The sequence below is a fragment of the Copadichromis virginalis genome, linkage group LG20 (genome assembly GCF_057382275.1).
Source record: "Copadichromis virginalis isolate Kocher_CV1m ecotype Utaka linkage group LG20, C_Virginalis_male_GT1.1, whole genome shotgun sequence".
In the NCBI taxonomy this organism is placed as follows: Eukaryota; Metazoa; Chordata; class Actinopteri; order Cichliformes; family Cichlidae; genus Copadichromis; species Copadichromis virginalis.
Window position 1 is genome coordinate 5,856,234 of NC_140637.1, and position 17,947 is coordinate 5,874,180.

Here is a 17,947-nt window from a genome sequence, read left to right on the forward strand (position 1 = left end):
CTGCTTTACAAAGGAGAAAGAGTTTTGCACCTACATTTTATAGTGATCGGGACATTACCATAAAATGTTATTTTTAATTTTCATCATTACTTTTAGAGAATTTAGGGGGGAAAAGTTCCTAAAGGTACATTATTACTTGCTGTGCTCTAATAAAGCCCTACGACGTGGGAGAATAAAGATTTCGAAAAGTTGTATTATAGGAACTATAAGGAAAACGGCTCATTTTGTTTAATATCATTGCAAGTCCACAGGGTGTTATAATTTTTATAATTATAATATTTCTTATCTTTAATAATGTGTGATTCCTCACACTATTAACTGCATCAAATCATTCAAAGTATTTGCAAATGAAGTTGCTGTGATACACTGTCCAGTCCAGCAGTGGTAGTGGCTCTGGCAGGGCATCCAACATCCATTAATTGTACCTTTATCCTCTGAATGATCAGCTGGAGCATATCCTAGCTGACAATGGATGAAAGGCAGGGTGAAGTCAATTACACAGAGACAGACTCACACCTCTGGCCTAAATAGAGCCTAACCTACTGAGCATGTCTGGAAGAATCAACACCCAGAAACACAGGGTACGTGAGTACGTGCAAACAGCACACATAGAGCAGGTTTAAAAGCTCCTGCTCCTGCTGTGAGGCTATCAGAGCAGGTCTAGCTTTAAATGTCATCAGATAGTTGGTTACCTTTCTCACTATAATAATGTAGGAAGTTTAGGTAGATGTAAAAGTTTTGCTCCTTGCTTTTCAGCTTGCTAGCGCTGTCGTCTTAAGAATGATAATCATCCCTACGAGAACCATGGGTGTAAATCATAAAAACTGTTATATCTATCAGGATCCTTCTTTTGCTCGCGGTCAGTCGTTCTTACACTGTGCCATGTTTTGGTATTTAGTATTTATTTATTTATTGTCATTGTCAAGAACAATGAAATTGCGTTTGGGGCTTCCATACAACCCCAAAAAAAGAAGAAAATAATAAATACCCCTTAAAACCCAAGTGTACATATTTAACCCAGTGTGACTCCAATGCAATAAGACAATCCTTAGCAATAATGTTCGTAGAAATTCAGACAAAGACCTGAGAAACATGACAAAATACAACAATGCAACCCATTCAATATTATTGTACTGTGAGATATGATATCAGATATGATAGTTATCTATTTAAGAAAGAGGGGGGGGGGGGGCAGGAGGGGGAAGAGAATAAAGATATGATGCACCAATGCAGACCAGTTCATTGCTATTAAGAAGTTGGATATGGTTATTGTCCGTGAGAGGGGGGCAGAGAGTTCAGGAGCCTCACAGCCTGTGGATACAGGCTGTTGGCCAGTCTGGATGTTCTGGCCTGTATAGACCTGTACCTTCTCCCTGAGGGCAGCAGATGGAAAAGGTGGCGCGCAGGGTGATGTTGGTCCCGCAGGATACTGTGCACCCTCCTCAGACAGCGAGTGGGGAAGATATTACTGATCTCTGGCAGACTTGTTCCAATAATTCTGCCAGCTTCTTTCACCACCCGCTGGAGTGCTTGCTGATCGGCCTTGGTGCAGCTGGGGAACCACACTAGAAATCCATACGTCAGAACGCTGCTGATGGCACAGTTGTAGAAGTTCAACATCAGAGATCTGGGAATGTGTGCGCTCCGCAGTCTCCTCAGGTAGTAGAGGCGCTGTTGGGCCTTCCGTGCAACTGAGGTGATATGGTTGCCCCAGGACAGGTCCTCGGTCACAGTTACCCCCAAGAATTTAAAACTGCTCACCCTCTCCACCGCCTCACTGCCAATGAAGAGAGGCAGATGGTTGTTATGACCCCTCTTCCGGAAATCTACAATGATCTCCTTGGTCTTTTTGGTGTTTAAGACCAAGTTATTGTCGTGGCACCATGACTCTAGTTGTTGCACCTCTGTCCTATAGTTTGTCTCATCATTGTTGGATATAAGTCCGAGCACTGTAGTGTCATCTGCAAACTTAACAATGAGATTGGACGCGCAGGAGGAAATACAGTCATGGGTGAAGAGAGTGTATAGCAGAGGGCTCAGAACACACCCCTGAGGGGCACCGGTGTTGACCACAAGGGTGGAAGAGGTGTTCTTACCCACTCTGACACTCTGTCTACGGTTAGTGAGGAAGTCCACAATCCAGTTGCACAGAGAGGAGTTAAGTCCCAGTTGGTGGAGTTTGGGACGGAGTTTGTATGGCCGGATGGTATTAAAAGCCGAGCTGTAGTCTACAAAGAGGAGCCGTGCATAGGTGTTCCTGTGTTCCAAGTGCTTCAGTAATGTGTGCAGCACTGTGGCGATCGCATCCTCGGTTGACCGGTTCTCCCTGTATGCAAACTGGTGCGAGTCCAGGGATGGTGGAAAAGCAGCTCTGATGTGTTTAATGACCAGTCTCTCCAGGCATTTGGCGGGAATGGGGGTGAGTGCCACAGGTCTGAAATCGTTCAGACATGTGACATTTGACTGTTTTGGGATGGGAACGATGGTTGCTGCTTTGAAACAGGATGGTACCAGTGAACAGGACAACGAGGTGTTATATATAGAGGTGAAGACGTCCGCCAGGTCCGCAGCACAGTCTTTTAGCACCCGGCCCAGCACTCCATCCGGCCCGGCCGCCTTCCTGGTGTTAATGCTCCGGAACACACGCCTCAGCTCATGAGTGCTCAGGACCGGAGCAGGGTCGGTTGAGGGGAGAGGGGACAGGACAGGGTCGGTGTTCTCCCTGTCAAAACGGGCATAAAAGAGATTTAGATCCTCAGCCAGAGTAGAACTGTCGGCTGAGGGTGATGGTGTTCTTCTTTTGTAGTCCGTGATAGCCCTGATGCCCTCCCAGACCTGCCTTGGGTTTGTGTTGTTCTCAAACCTGGCCTCGATACGTCTCCTGTGCTGCTGCTTGGCAGTCTTGATGCCTCTTCTCAGGTTGGCCCTGGCAGCACTGTATGCCTCCTGGTCCCCGGATTTGAAAGCGTTGTTCCTTGTTCGAATAAGTTGTTGAACTCCGTGTGTCATCCAGGGTGGATTATTAGGGAACACACGGAATCGTTTCCAAGTTGTTACATTGTCCACACAGAAACAGATGTAGTCCAAGACAGTGGAGGTGTAACTGTCCAATGCGACACGATTGTCAGTGTCCTGCACCTTGAATACATCCCAGTCTGTGCAGTGGAAACAGTCCTGAAGCATCGGAATAGCATCCTGCGGCCATGTTCTCACGGTTTTGGTTGTAATCCCAGTGCTCTTGGTCTTTTGTGTGTATATTGGGTGTAGCAGAAGGGAGAGATGGTCTGACAGAACACTTTGAAAATGTCTGCTGTGAAAAAAGGCTTCATGTCTGCACTCATGTAGGTGTTGAACTCCACATGACTTTCATGTCCTGTTCATGATGGATTGTAATCACGTCCATTTAAAAAAATCACTACATCACTAAAATTTTCATTTGTCCAGTTCCTGCACTAAAAAAAACCCCTAATAACTCTTGTGTGCATTCCTACATCCTGAAACAAGATTAACTAACCTTGAGTCTCCTAAACAAATGCCTTTGCTAATGCAACAGGCATGTTTTCATTCTGACACTAGCCATTATCTCATTGTATAGTCTGAGAAAAAAGCATGCCTGTGAAGTTGTGTTGTTCAGATTCTACTAAATCTCAATATATTCAGTGAAGCCGATAAAATTAGATGAAACTTGTATTTTCGGATCAGCCAGAAACGGTCATTTTTCCAGGCTTACCAGTGTTTTAAATTGCAATGGTCTTAAAAGTTTCGTTTCTGTTCAGTGTGAAATAGATAATAGATGTGAAGAAGAAGAGATTCAGTGAAATTATATCTTATAGTTATTATTTTGTTATGGATTTTTACAGTGATTACTAGCATGAATTATTATTTTTATATAATATGACAGTGTGTACTGCCTAATATAATATAATATAATATAATATAATATAATATAATATAATATTTTCTAGATTGCCTCAGCAGCTTGTGGTAGTATTTATGTCTTGGATGACCAGAAAGAACCTAAATGTTGCTGCATGTAATTGTCAACCATAGCTCATCCTGAGTTTAAGATGGTCACGAAGCATCCATTAAACCTGTCTGTTCCAAATGAAAAAAAAAAGTTATGATCTGCTAATTAATTTGTGAAAGCCATACAGGAGATTTTCATAAAATCATTTGTGAACCGAAACAAAAGCTCTCAGTTGTGATAACATTCTGCTGGATGCAATTTTTCCATTAGTCACAAGGTCTGAAAAGATCACGCTCTGCTTTTATTTTGCGAACGCTCATCCTACTGTGCTCGCACACAGGAGGTGTCAGTTTTGCATTCTTTCGCCCTGTTTTTGAATTCAGTCTTGATTATGTCATTATATGGCAGCTGCGTATTTGGCTGCTACGCCTGCGATATCTCCAAGAGCCGCAGCAGGCAAGAAAAGGCAAAGTGTTCAAGGATTGCTGTCTCTATTTGCTTTCTCTCAGCAGGTTGTCAACAAGTAATCGGCCTCCATACAAATGATGTTTCAGTCTTAGTCATTTAATTGTTGCTGGTCTGTGTGCAGTGGATGAAACACAGAAAGTGATAATAATACGCCGTTCCAATTAAATTCACTCATGTGTGACTTATACTTGAAGAATTGCTTTCTGCTCCAGTCAGAAGTGTTTAGGACTTTATAGAACCATGTCTGCATTTATGCAAAACTACCACCAGTATTTCACAGCAGGCATGCATATCATATAACACCGTTAAACTCTGGTCACTTGCCGTGCGCTAACTAGATATGAAATTATTGAGCAACCACATATATGAGTTGCAGTGCATTTCTTTATTTTAGCTCTATAAACACCCAGACTTGTTGTGTTTGTGTGCTTATGGCTTTCATGAAAAATGAAATGATTACTTTTGCTTTATTGCTTTTGTGTTGTGGTAAACAGACTTGGAGAATTTCAAGACTCAGAGAAGAAGTCCAGTGAGGGTTCGTGAAGGTCAAGGAGTGGTCTTGCTCTGTGGCCCTCCCCCCCACTCTGGAGGTAAGATGGACTGCTCTCAATGTTTTTTCCATTTCATTTCATTTTCTTTAAATATCCTTTAATATCCTCCTTACATAAATCTGTTTTTTTTTCTTTTTTTTTACTAGAAACGTAGAAATACTGTGGTATCATCTCTCTGATTCCTTATCTTCTCCTTTACTTGAACAAAGTGGAAGTAGTGTTTGCGTTCTCCAGCTCAGATCCCCTGTCTGTTTGTCTGTGTTTTTAAAGTCAGCGAAGTGAGTTATTTTTACTTTGGGACACTCTGGTCTGTCAGCCTGATTTTCAATGGGGGCGAGGAAAATCTTTGGCATACAGACTGGAGAGGCTGACTGCGGCTGGGGTCCCGCCAGGCTGAGTAATTGAGCCTCTCTCTGAAGATACCTTGCTGGCTTCACATCATCTGCTTTCATCTATGACATTATCAATGCGAGCTAGCATCCAGTGCTATTAACTCCTACACACCGGTCTTAAGATTGACTTTTGCCAGTAAGGCTGAATGTAATTATCCACTGCGTGGATGTAATGTTAGTGCACATGACAGAGGGTTTTACTGTAAATATAATAGTATTGTCCTGCTGCCAGTCACAGGTTAGTTAAAAATTAAATTGTGAAACAGAGGAGAGGTTTCAGGCTTACTTCGCAATACACATTAAGTCAGCTGATCAAGTTGTTTCACTAACTCATCTACATGAGGCATTTCGTAGCAGGTATAGAAGATGTGGCAGTTGTCTGGCTTGAAATGTAATCTCCACATTTTGACTTTTTTCTCAAAGTAGTATTTCAACTTTAATCTCGAAATTTCAACTCTATTCCCCAAATGAACACTGTTTATGGCCCTAATACTCTGTAGTACAAGTACGCCAAGTTTTACATCCAGATGAAGTTGCAAGTCCTTAATTTTGGGACTGGAATGAAAGACGTTGTTAAGGTGTTGGTTTTTAGACGATAACCCTCATTTATGCTACTGGGGCGTTAAACCTGCAGAACAAACGGAGCTATTTTGTCTCATTCATTTGCAAACTGAAGAGAAGGCCTATATTTGTTGTGCTATGTTTTGTGTTTGAAATGAGATGTCTCACCTTGTCGTAACAAGACAAGTTAAAATAATGAGCCATATGCACACAACTGGCAGACTTGAAATGTAATAGCTCTTTTACAGACAAGTACTCTAAGGTGTCCACAAGCCAAAATACACATTCTGAACAGCAGCATTGTCTGGAGTGTTGAGCTGTAATAGCAGTGTCATGACGGTGTCCAAAAATATTTTGGAAAAAACTGGGCACAGAAATCTTAATCCAGTAGTTTATGCATTATGTAGAAGACAGCAGCGCTTGTTTAATCAGGAAGATATGCATATTTGTCTCGAGTTTCAGCTACAGCACCATCTGTAGTAAAATCACCTGCCCAATGTCTCACTGTGAGTGCTTTGACTACCTTTTGTGGGCAGTCTTCTCTTTGGGTAAGAGGACAAAAATGAGGTTTTAATTAATCCTGACTGAGGTCTCCTTGTACTGATTGTATGTACAGTCACCTAATCAAAAAGACATTTACATTCATTTACTTAAAAAAAGGTATCGATATGAGTCACATACAGAAGTATAGACTTCAAGCTTTAATTCATGGGGCTTTACAAAAAACTTGCATTAGCTATTTAGGAATTACAGTCATTTTTGGTTACAGACCACATTCATACAAATTCAAATTTAATTGGACTATTGCCTGACAAGCAATTTCATGGCCAGGTGAGGTCTGGTCCCTTTCACTGGTATTTCATGACAAATGAGCACATTCAAAGTATTGAATTTGTATTTTATAACTTTTCACTGTAATTTTAAATATTAGACCTAAAGAGCTGGCAGAACAAGTGAGGGAGGCAATTATTTGGCTTAAAAGAAACCCCACAAGATGGGAAAATAAAACTTTGGGAGTGACTAAATCAACAGAATGTTTTACATTCTTAAAAATAATAAACAAACCTCAGTAACATCTAAAAGCCTTAGGTAGCACAGAATAGGAAGTCCAGATTAGTATTAAATCAGTTCATCTATCTATCTATCTATCTATCTATCTATCTATCTATCTATATATATATATATATATATATATAAAATTATGTCTGCACTGAAAGTCTGCACTTGAACCATACAATAATTATAATACATAATCCAGCTTTATTTACATTAACAGCAGCTGAGAGTTTCACTCTCACAATATGCGAGATACGTGAGAAATCTTACAATATGTGCACCTTTTAAAAGCTTTTGGAACTTGGTAATTTTTCTTCGCATGCGTAGAGTGTTACTCTTTTAGTTTCACAGCTTTTGTAAAAAAATAGATATATGTATGTTATGCCTTATTTTTATTACGAGTGAAGAAATACATTGTTTTTACTTTTAACTAACAGATGGTGAAATCAGCAGGGGTTTCTGTACTGTACTCTGTACTACTTCTGTACTCATCTTTGTGACTCCGCTCCCATTTATCACCAGGGTACCATTTCATTTGAATTAGAATCCGAAATATAACATCTCTGATTATAAACTCCTCTGCATGACATTCAGAAGGTTCTCTAGTCTTCTGATGTTTCACTTTGGCAGTCTATTTCACTCCAGCTGCTTTGTTGTGACTGTGATCTCGGATCTTGTGACAACATAATTTTTCATAGATGTTTGCTAAGATGAGTGCCAGCATGTTTGGCTAAAAAAAATTACTAAATCATTGGAGATATGGTGGTGGTGATGTGGGGGGTTCCTTCAGGCAAATGTAAATAGATTTATTCTGTGATTCTATTCAATAATTCATGTTGATATTGTATGTCAATTTTTCCCACATGCAATCTTTTTTAGATAAACTCCACACGCCTTTCTTACTCTTTCCTACGTGACGCCCATCATTTGGGACTGGAGTCCTGAAGCGATTGTTGTCAGTGTGTTACATTGTACCAAGCCCATATCTGTCACATCCAGTCTCATACAGAGTCTTTACCTACTTTTAAAAAGGAATGATAAGTAGATGCACAGCAATGGCATGACCCATTTTTTTAAATTAAGCTAAATGCAGTCTACCTACCTACCTACAAATTCCCTTTGCATGGGCCCCAGCCATACAGCCCCAGGAATCCGCTGATGATGATCTGGCAACCCTCAGTCACCAGGGGAAATGTGTATTCCCTAAGGGGTTGGTGACCAGTTGCTGGAGGCTGATGGCAGCTGCCATGTGAAATAGGTTGCAAAAAGGGGCTAAACAGAAGTACAAGACGGAGCACCACTACACAAAAACTTGTTTGCCTCGGCATACTGCAACATGTAGTTGAATGATAATTGTGGCAAACAAGAGAAACTACTTTCTGGTGCAGCCTACGAGGACGAAGACTCGGAGGCCGGACCAGACGAGGTTGCAGAGGCTGAGGCTGGACCAGGCGGAGCTGCAGAGGCTGAGGCTGGACCAGGCGGAGCTGCAGAGGCTGAGGCTGGACCAGGGGGAGCACAGGCTGAAGCCGAAGCTGGGCCAGGCGGAGCAGAAGCAGAAGCCAAAGCTGGACCAGAAGCAGAGGCTGAGACCGGACCAGGCGTAGCAGAAGCAGAGGCTGAGACCGGACCAGGCGTAGCAGAAGCACAGGCAGAGGCTGGCCCAGGCGTAACAGAAGCACAGGCAGAGGCTGGACCAGGCGTAGCAGAAGCACAGGCGGATGCAGCCGGACCAGGCGACGACGAGGCGGTCGCAGGTGGCGGCTGGACAGGCTCCTCGGGCCCTCCAGCTGATGCGGCGTGAGGCTGAACGGGCCCCTCGGACCCTCCAGCGGAGACAGGAGGCTGAACGGGCCCCTCGGACCCTCCAGCTGACGAGGCGTGAGGCTGGACAGGCCCCTCGGACCCTCCAGCGGAGACAGGAGGCTGAACGGGCCCCTCGGACCCTCCAGCGGAGACAGGAGGCTGAACGGGCCCCTCGGACCCTCCAGCGGAGACAGGTGGCTGAACGGGCCCCTCGGACCCTCCAGCGGAGACGGGCGGCTGAACGGGCCCCTCGGACCCTCCAGCGGAGACGAGGAGGTGCTGGCTGGGCTCACTGGAACCCCCAGCGGACGAGGTAGATGGCGACACGGGAGCCGCGGAGTGCTGGATGAGCTCATCCGAGCTTCCAGCAGGAGCCGATGTAGAGCCAGAGAGAATTGGGACCCCGGGCTCAACGTTAAGCTGGCTAGAAAACTGCACTGCTACGGGGAACTGGGCCAAAGGTTCAGGTGCGAGCTGAGCTGCTGGACACACGGGGACCTGAGCTGCTGGACACACGGGGACCTGAGCTGCTGGACACACGGGGATCTGAGCTGCTGGACACACGGGGACCTGAGCTGCTGGACACACGGGGACCTGAGCTGCTAACGGTGGAGAAGTAAACGACTGCACAGGGGACTGAACTGATGTCTGTAGTAACGGTGGTGGTGAGAGTGGAGTAGGTGGTGGAGTTAATGACTTCACAGGGGAATGAACTAGAGGTAGTGACGGTTGTGGTGCTGGTGGTTGAGTGGGTGACTGTGCTAAAGGAGGCTGCACTGGGGACACTGGAGACTGCACTGGGGAAAGCAGGGCTGCAGGAGGCTGCACTGGGGACACTGGAGGCTGCACTGGGGACACTGGAGACTGCACTGGGGACACTGGAGACTGCACTGGGGAAAGCAGAGCTGCAGGAGACTGCGCTAGAGACTGCAGTGATGGTTGTAGTGGAGGTGTGACGGGTGGAGGAGTGGCTGAAGTGGCTGCGGGTCGGGCGGCTAATGGCTCGGCTACAGAGTGCCTTAATGGCAGGGCTATGGGTTGAATGACTGACTGAGTAGCAGCCTGAATGGCTGGGTGTAGTGACGGTTGTGGTGGAAGAGAAACAGGTGGTAGTGTGGATGATGGAGCTAAGGGCGACTGAGTGGCAGACCGAACTGATGACTGAAGCGATGGTAGAGGTGAAAATGGAGCTTGTGGTGGAGTTAATGACTGTGCTAGCGGGGACACAGGAGACGCAGCTTGTAGCTGGGCAGCTAAGAGAGCTTCAGGAGGCTGGGCAGCTAATAAACTGTTCACATTACCATCCGTAGCACAAAACACAACCCCTGAACGAATAGTCCCACGGTTCGACACAGAAAAAGAGTCCTTATTCACCACAGCCGGCGATGTAAAAGTCCGAACGTCCGGCTGTGGGGTGGCGCGCCCGCGGCGTGATCGACGTTTCTTCCCCGCAGATGGCTCCAAAGGGCCGGGAAAAACCACATCCGGCCGGTGAAACTGACGCGGCTGCTCCAGGGTGGCTGTTGTCTGTTGCTGCTGGGCCAAGTCTGATATTTCCCGAGTTCGCGCCGCCTCCCGGGCTTCATTCAAATTGGCCAATAAGTCCAAACATCCTCTGACCTGGCGGAGATGAGAATTTCCTTTGAGGATTGCTTCGATAGCATTTATCCCCACAATCTTTGCCCTTGTATTGGAAGTGTGGGTTATCCACTCGACTAGGCGTTGGACACGTATCAGATCGCTCTCCCCGGGTAAGTCTGCTGGGTCCATGTTGTGGTGACGTCGTACTGTCATGAATCGCTGTGCGGCAGGCAGGAGTTGGACCCAAAATGCAGGACTCACAGACTCGGGGAGGTGAACTCAAAACACAGCTTTATTTGCTGGTAGAACAAACATACAAACTAGGCTAAACTGGGAAACCATAAACTAAGAACTCACAGGGAGACACAGGGAGATCCACACACAGCATGAGGGACGACGTCACGCCGAACAGAGGGAGACGCAGACAGAAATACACAGAGGGTTAACGAGGAAAGTGGGAACACACGGGGAACACAGGTGACACTGATAATCATAACGAGACAGGGCGGGGTGAACTGAACATGACATGTACGGGCGTGAGAGTCACAAAGTAAACAGGAAGTGCACAGAGGTTCAGACAGGAGGAGAGAGAGCACGGGGAAAACACAGACATAACGGGCTGGGGAAACATGAAACAACCACAAAGGGAGACGAGGGCTCATAAATACACAGGGCACACGGGGGGGGAGAGAGAGCACGGGGAGAACTTGGACATAATGGGCAGGGGAAACATGGAATAAAACATAAGGAGAGACGAGGGCTCACAGATACACAGAGGGGCACACAGGGGGTAAAAGCCATGAAGGGAAAACACTTAGGGAACAACACAACAGGGCAACTCAGAAAACATGGCCTAAATAAGGAACAAAATACAAACATACAAGAAAACTAAGAACACTGGGCCAACATGGCCCAGGACCATGACACCGAGAGCCTCAGTCTATAAATGGCATGGATAAATAACAAAGCAACATAGCTCACGAAATAATTAGCAGTCACTAAGTGAGAGATAGTAAGGCTTTTATGTACAACAGTTAACAAGCCAAGTACTGGGATACACTAACCACTAATGCATTAACACAACACATAACATGAGGCTTTCAGGCAAGCTGCCCACTCTAAATCACAGCTACCCTGAATAGTGTGGTGTGGGCTATCATTTAATGAAGTGAGTGACGACATGGAGCAAGCCTGAGTACTGGGGCAGCAGTCTATTCAGTCTGGGTGGAAGGTTGGATGAAGGAAGGAGTAGGCGGAACAACTGGCTGAATAGGAACCAAGTGGAGACACCAATTCAGCACACACGCTATTTTTTTTACTGAACAAAACAGGCTTTATTAGAATAATTGGTGAAGAAGTGCACACACCCAAGGCTGCACCAGCTAAAGTAATTATCGTGGTTTTATAAACATGTCAAATGGATGAGCACATTTTTTATGTTAACATTTGTTTTGCCTATTTATTAATTCCTCAACAACTAACTGCAACAAAGAACCTGCTGGATAAAAGCCATTAAACATTTCTTGAAAAGTTTCTATTTTGAATATAATAATACTCCAAAATAATGTTGAAGTAACTCGTAACTCTTGCTAGAACAGGCATCTTTCAAGTAAACAGAAATTAATTTTTTGGTTTTCTGATAAATTTCTAAACTGCTGCTGAATGAAATAAACACAATCAAATAGAATGCGGGACATGTCTTGTGATAATGTGAAACAGAGGGCTCTCCAAAAAATCCAATTTTCATATTAAGTGCTTTCAGACTGTCACAACATAATTTTATAGTGGTGTAATTGCTATACTTGGTCAAATTCATTTCAGCTGGGCCAGTTTGTTTCTCTGCTGTTTTCTTTGCATTTGTCCAAACCAGTAATGTACAAATAGACTGATAGCCATTCTAGAGGCCTTGCCCAGTGCCTGTTATACTCTATTTTCTGGCAACGTTTTGTCAAATTCAGCTGTCATCATGGATAATAGCGATTGACGGAGATGTTAAGATGTGCTATAGGATGAATCACCTTCAGTTTTATGACATATTCGCTGAAAGGGTAGCTCACAGTATGCATGAATGCTTACACATTCATACATATCCACACACGCCCACACATTCTCGTCTTGGTTCGGCTGCTCATTTTCACTGCATGGCTATATTGTACCTGATCTAGCTGTTCAAATTAGATTAGGTTCACTGGAGAAATTTGGTTTGATCTTGTCAAATATATATATAAAAAAAAAGATTATTTAGAATAAAAGAAACAAAAACTTGAAAATTGGTAAGGTCTGAAAAATGAATATGCAAAGACATATAATGGGATGCTCTATGGCTCTGTGGCTGTATTGTTTTTCATCTGATACAGAAAATCCTGACTGGCATTTAAATAGACTGCCATAGTGTTGGAAAGTAAGGCATGTTCTCATAAAGGGTGACAGGACATAATTCACGATCAGCAAAAAATGTGGTCTTGGACACGGATCTGCCTCATCTCTCCTGTAAAGGATTTCAGTGCCCCATGCATGATTCAGGAAGCCATTATTTCACTTTAACGACGCCTCGAAACCCTTCAGACCGCAGCAGGAAGTAGTGTGGTGCAGCCAGGATGTTCTAAAGCTGAAAGAGAGTGTTGATGCACGTTTCGAAATGATCGAAATATTGTCAAGTGTCCAAGAGGGGCTCCGACATAATTCTTTCCCTGTGCTGTACTGTATTAGCATTAGACGTCACTCTGTATCATCTTTTGCTTTGAGACAGTTTGAATGGCTGTTCTGGTTAGTCCAGGACCTAATGCATCTGACCTCCTTTCCCTAATGGAAATGGGCCTTTCAGATTTGCTCAAGGCTGAAATCACTTGTTTTGTCAACCCAGTGCATCTCGTCCAAAACAGAGGGGGCTCGCTGGCTAGTAACAGCCCACATTGCTTGCAGGGATTTTTCCCGTGTGCATGACCTAAGCCTTTTCAGTGAGCTTTTGTATTATGAATACAGAGAGGAAGCCATGGTTGATGGTTGTTTCTGTTGAGGTAAAAGATTTGTGAGAGTAAACTTTGACACAAAGTTGAGCATGTACTTTTCTTTGATATAATACACACTTGTGCAAAAACCCACTCTTGATTCAGTATGTCCTTGGCCTGTCATGTTCCATTTCTCTTTCCTCTTCTCAGATCATTAAGGGGGAATTGATGCTGCCTGTTCATTATACAAAGGCTAAATGGAAACAAAATGAAAATCTGCCACTCACTGTCAGTCATGATTGCATTATTCCATTACTGCCCATCCATAGTAGGCTCTTAAGTCAAATCATAAGATACAGCCAATGGTGCTTTCCAATTTCTATTTCCTGCTTCCTTTTCTCACCATAAATCTTTAACTAACCAATTAGTAATCTCTTATTTGCTGTTCACTGTGTCACGCTTTGCATCTACAGAGGGTATTGTTTCAAAAACAGACATTAAATATACATGGAAATGCCTGGATGAGAGCTGGCATGTATTATTTATGAGAGAGGAGGATATTTCAATGATTCCCTTTGCGGTTTGAATGGATAGAGCTAGAATTTATGTTTGGTAAGTCATAGAGGCTAGGAGATGCCTTAAAAGTGAAGTGCTATGGCTATAATTAAACGATTAGTTCAATGTTATGGGAAATACACCTCTTTGCTTTCTGGCAAAGAGTTATGAGAGAAGAACAATCCCACTCTTAAATATAAGCGTACAGTCAGAAGGTTGTTAGCTTAGCTTTGCTAAATAATTCAAAATACAAGTTCAATTCAATTCTATTCAGTTCAATTTTATTTTTATTTATATAGCACCAAATCACAACAGCAGTTGCCTCAATTGTAAGGTAAAGACCCTGTAATATTAGAGAGAAACCTCAACAATCAAACAACCCCCTCCGAATAAGCACTTGGCGACAGTGGGAAGGAAAAACTCCCTTTTAAGAGGAAGAAACCTACAGAAGAACCAGTTGGGGGCAGTACTTGTTTTTGTCTGAATCAAGTTTTTTAAAAATATGCACCTGTCCATATTTCTGTTATTCACTAATTACTGACTATTTCATGTATTTAATTTTTTGAAACATGAGGTAATATGTATGGTGGTAACAAATTCCATGTACATTATACAGTATGCTCAAAAGGTAAATCCAAAGAAGAAGCCACACACCAAGGCCAAAAAAAGAGGGCGCTTACACGCATGATTTTACATACTGTAAAAATTATTTCTCATATTGGAGTTCTGGGCATCACTGACACATTCTTGGAGAGAAAGGTGTGATTGAAATATGTGGTCCGAGTTTCAATCTGCAGTTGTGTTGATCACAAGGTCAGGCTGTCCTTTACTCCTCCAATGCATATAAAAATCTGCTCTGTGCTTGGTAAAAAGGGAACACCTTCACATGCTCATTATACAGGAACTCAAACAAAAACTCACTTACAGGGTCACAGGAAAGAGGCTGGCATAATTACAGGGAATATAAAACAGACTAAGTTAGTGTAAACATTTCTAGAAAGGTGTTAGTTAGGAATGTTCTCAGAGGTACTCTGACCAAAGAAGCGACAGATACTACTTTAAAAGTGCCTACAACACACAGTATGAAAACAGATGTGCATTTTTTATAAAGTGCTGAAAGTTGTTTTATGTCTTTGCTTATATTTATTTACCTACATATTAATAGAAATTGGCTCAGCTTTCATCAGTTTCTGTGATGATTGTCTTTGCTGGTTTTCCAACTCCTTAAAAAACTCTTAAGCTTAAAACTCTTGAAATTCTTCCCTTCTCCTGGCAGTTTTTCACCTTAATAACTCTCTTAAGGGCTAAGATGCCATTATCTTTACCTGGATTTCCTAGCTGTGTACAGGGATTTTTTGAAAATGTCATAATTTTAGGATTTTTCTTTGCATTTTACCACTCAGCTCTCAGATTAGGGCCCTACAGGTTGCATCTGGCGAGACGTCAGGCCAGTTTCCTGTGACTAGGAGTTAAAGAAGAGAATGCAGGTGACCAGGGTAGTACGAATAAAATAATCAAAGCTGTTACACACGTTGTCAAGATTATGATCTCTGTATCACTTTGTGATCTGCAAGGTTAGCAGTAATATGCCAAAGCCCACACATCCTCTTGACCCCTAATGAGCAGAAGTGAAGAATACTGAGTCAGTAGATGAGTGTCCGACTCACATCTCAATTATTCCCTGTACTGTAGTGCAGAATCATCACTTAGACAAGTTTTTACCAACAGCCAAGATTGCTTTTGGGACAGGGATGCAATATGGTCCAGAGCAATCTATCCTAGTGTCAATATGTCAAAACACCATCATTCCTTTTTTATAATGTTGCTGATTGTTAGTGCAAAGCCTCTCTGACTGCACTCCATTTGGTTGATAGTACTGGGAGGCTTTTCCAGAAGCTTGTTATCAAATCAAATCAAATCACTTTTTATTGTCACATCACATGTGCAGGCACACTGGCACAGCACATGCGAGTGAAATTCTTGTGTGCGAGCCCCACAAGCAACAGAGATGTGCAAACACAACAACACAAACGAGCAAAATACAAGAATGGCCAACCTGAAACTAATAAATATATGTACAATATATAATAGTGTATGCATTTCTGGATGTGTATACTAAATATTTTCCTACGTGTGTGTGTGTGTGTGTGTGTGTGTGTGTGTGTATACACATTTTTACAAATTAAATAGTAAAAAAATAAAATAAAATAATAATAATAATAAAATATATAAAATATACAGAGTTGAATATGTGCAAAACAAGTGGCATTTATATACAGTGTGGAGTGCATAATGTTGAAGTTCCAGTAGTGAAGCTGAGGTGTCTATGACGTGTTCAGCAGTCTGATGGCCTGATGGAAAAAGCTGTCTCCCAGTCTGCTGGTTCGGGACCGGATGCTGCAGAACCTCCTTCCTGATGGAAGCAGTCTGAACAGTTTATGGCTGGGGTGACTGGAGTCCTTGATGATCCTCCCCGCTTTCCTCAGGCAGCGCTTCCTGTAGATGTCTTGGAGGGAGGGAAGCTCACCTCCAATTATCCGTTCAGAGCACCGCACTACTCGCTGGAGAGCTTTGCAGTTGTAGGCGGTGCTGTTGCCATACCAGGTGGTGATGCATCCAGTGAGGATGCTCTCAATGGCACAGCGATAGAAGGTCCTGAGGATGCGGGGGCTCATGCCGAATCTTTTCAGTCTCCTGAGAAAGAAGAGGCGCTGCTGCGCCTTCTTCACTGTTTTGTTTGTGTGTACTGACCACGTAAGATCCTCAGCCAGATGTACTCCAAGGAACCGGAAGCTGCTCACTCTCTCCACAGCAGCGCCGTTGATGGTGATGGTGGTGTGTACTTCTCTGCACCTCCGGAAGTCCACTATCAACTCCTTTGTCTTTGCGACGTTGAGGGTGAGATGGTTGTCTTGACACCAGTGGGTCAGGGCGCTGACCTCCTCCCTGTAAGCCGTCTCATCACCGTTGGTGATAAGACCCACCACTGTAGTGTCGTCCGCAAACTTCACAATGATGTTGGAGCTGTTAGTGGCTGTGCAGTCGTAGGTGTAGAGTGAGTACAGGAGAGGGCTCAGTACACACCCCTGTGGAGCACCAGTGTTCAGTGTGATGGGGGATGAGGTGATGCTGCCCAGTCTGACCACCTGGCGTCTGTCAGACAGGAAGCTAAGGATCCAGCTGCAGAGGGAGCTGCTCAGTCCTAGATCCTGCAGTTTCCTGTCCAGCTTCGAGGGAACGATGGTATTGAATGCTGAGCTGTAATCTACAAACAGCATCCTCACATACGTGTCTCTCTTCTCCAGGTGTGACAGGGCAGTGTGTCAGGGCTATGGCATCATCAGTGGACCTGTTGTGGCGGTATGCAAACTGTAGAGGGTCCAGTGAGTCGGGTAGTGCAGAGCAGATGAAGTCCCTGACCAGCTTCTCGAAGCATTTGCTTACGATGGGGGTCAGGGCTACAGGTCGCCAGTCGTTCAATGAGGAGATGGTGGAGGATTTGGGTACAGGGACGATGGTGGCCATTTTGAAGCAGGCTGGGACTACAGACAGAGAGAGGGAAAGGTTGAAGATGTGCGTGAACACTCCAGCCAGCTGAGCCGCGCATGACCTGAGGACGCGGCCGGGAATCCCGTCCGGACCAGTAGCTTTGCGTGCGTTCACCTTCCTGAAGCACCTCCGCACATCCTCCTCAGACACAGTGTGCGCACTGACGTCATCCGCGGTGCGCACACTGTCCGGTCTCATGGTGTTCGCTGTGTCGAATCTAGCGTAGAATACGTTTAGATCCTCACACAGAGAGGCCGTGGTCTGCGGTGTGCTGGTTTTCCCTCTAAAGTCTGTGATCGTGTTTAGTCCCTGCCACATACTCCGAGGGTTGTCAAACTGTTGTTCCACCCTGTCCCTGTACTCACGTTTGGCTGCTTTGATCGTCTTCCGGAGTTGGTAATGTGCGTGTTTGTAGTCCGATGTGTTCGCGGAGGCAAAGGCGGTGTTCCGTGCCGCCAGTGCCGCGCGAACATCTCCGTTAATCCAGGGTTTTTGATTTGGGAAGGATTTGAC

At 44.2% G+C, this 17,947-nt stretch overlaps 2 protein-coding genes across 3 annotated transcripts in view; one reads left to right on the forward strand and one right to left on the reverse strand.

Moving 5' to 3' along the window:
* The window catches only part of cntn3a.1 (contactin 3a, tandem duplicate 1), an 87,214-nt gene that overhangs the window by 35,294 nt on the left and 33,973 nt on the right, over window positions 1-17,947 (forward strand). For both annotated transcript variants that reach the window (XM_085442773.1, XM_085442774.1), the window contains exon 5: window positions 4,930-5,025. In XM_085442773.1, coding sequence (XP_085298899.1) covers window positions 4,930-5,025 — 96 coding nt within the window. The remainder of the gene's footprint in view (window positions 1-4,929; window positions 5,026-17,947) is intronic.
* On the reverse strand, window positions 8,385-11,301 carry LOC146684136 (uncharacterized). Its single transcript, XM_085443433.1, has 3 exons — window positions 9,681-11,301; window positions 9,372-9,593; window positions 8,385-9,323 (listed from the first exon to the last, which is right to left on the reverse strand). Exons 1-3 carry the CDS (start codon window positions 10,593-10,595, stop codon window positions 8,385-8,387), a joined length of 2,076 nt encoding a protein of 691 aa, XP_085299559.1. The 5' UTR covers window positions 10,596-11,301.

Coding starts and splice junctions, on each gene's coding strand:
- LOC146684136 (XM_085443433.1), bottom strand. CDS start 10,595: ATGACAGTACGACGTCACCACAACATGGACCCAGCAGACTTACCCGGG. Junction 9,594..9,680: donor TTTCCCCAGTGCAGTCTCCA/GTGTCCCCAGTG, acceptor TCCCCAGTGCAG/TCTCCAGTGTCCCCAGTGCA. Junction 9,324..9,371: donor CCGTGTGTCCAGCAGCTCAG/GTCCCCGTGTGT, acceptor CCAGCAGCTCAG/GTCCCCGTGTGTCCAGCAGC.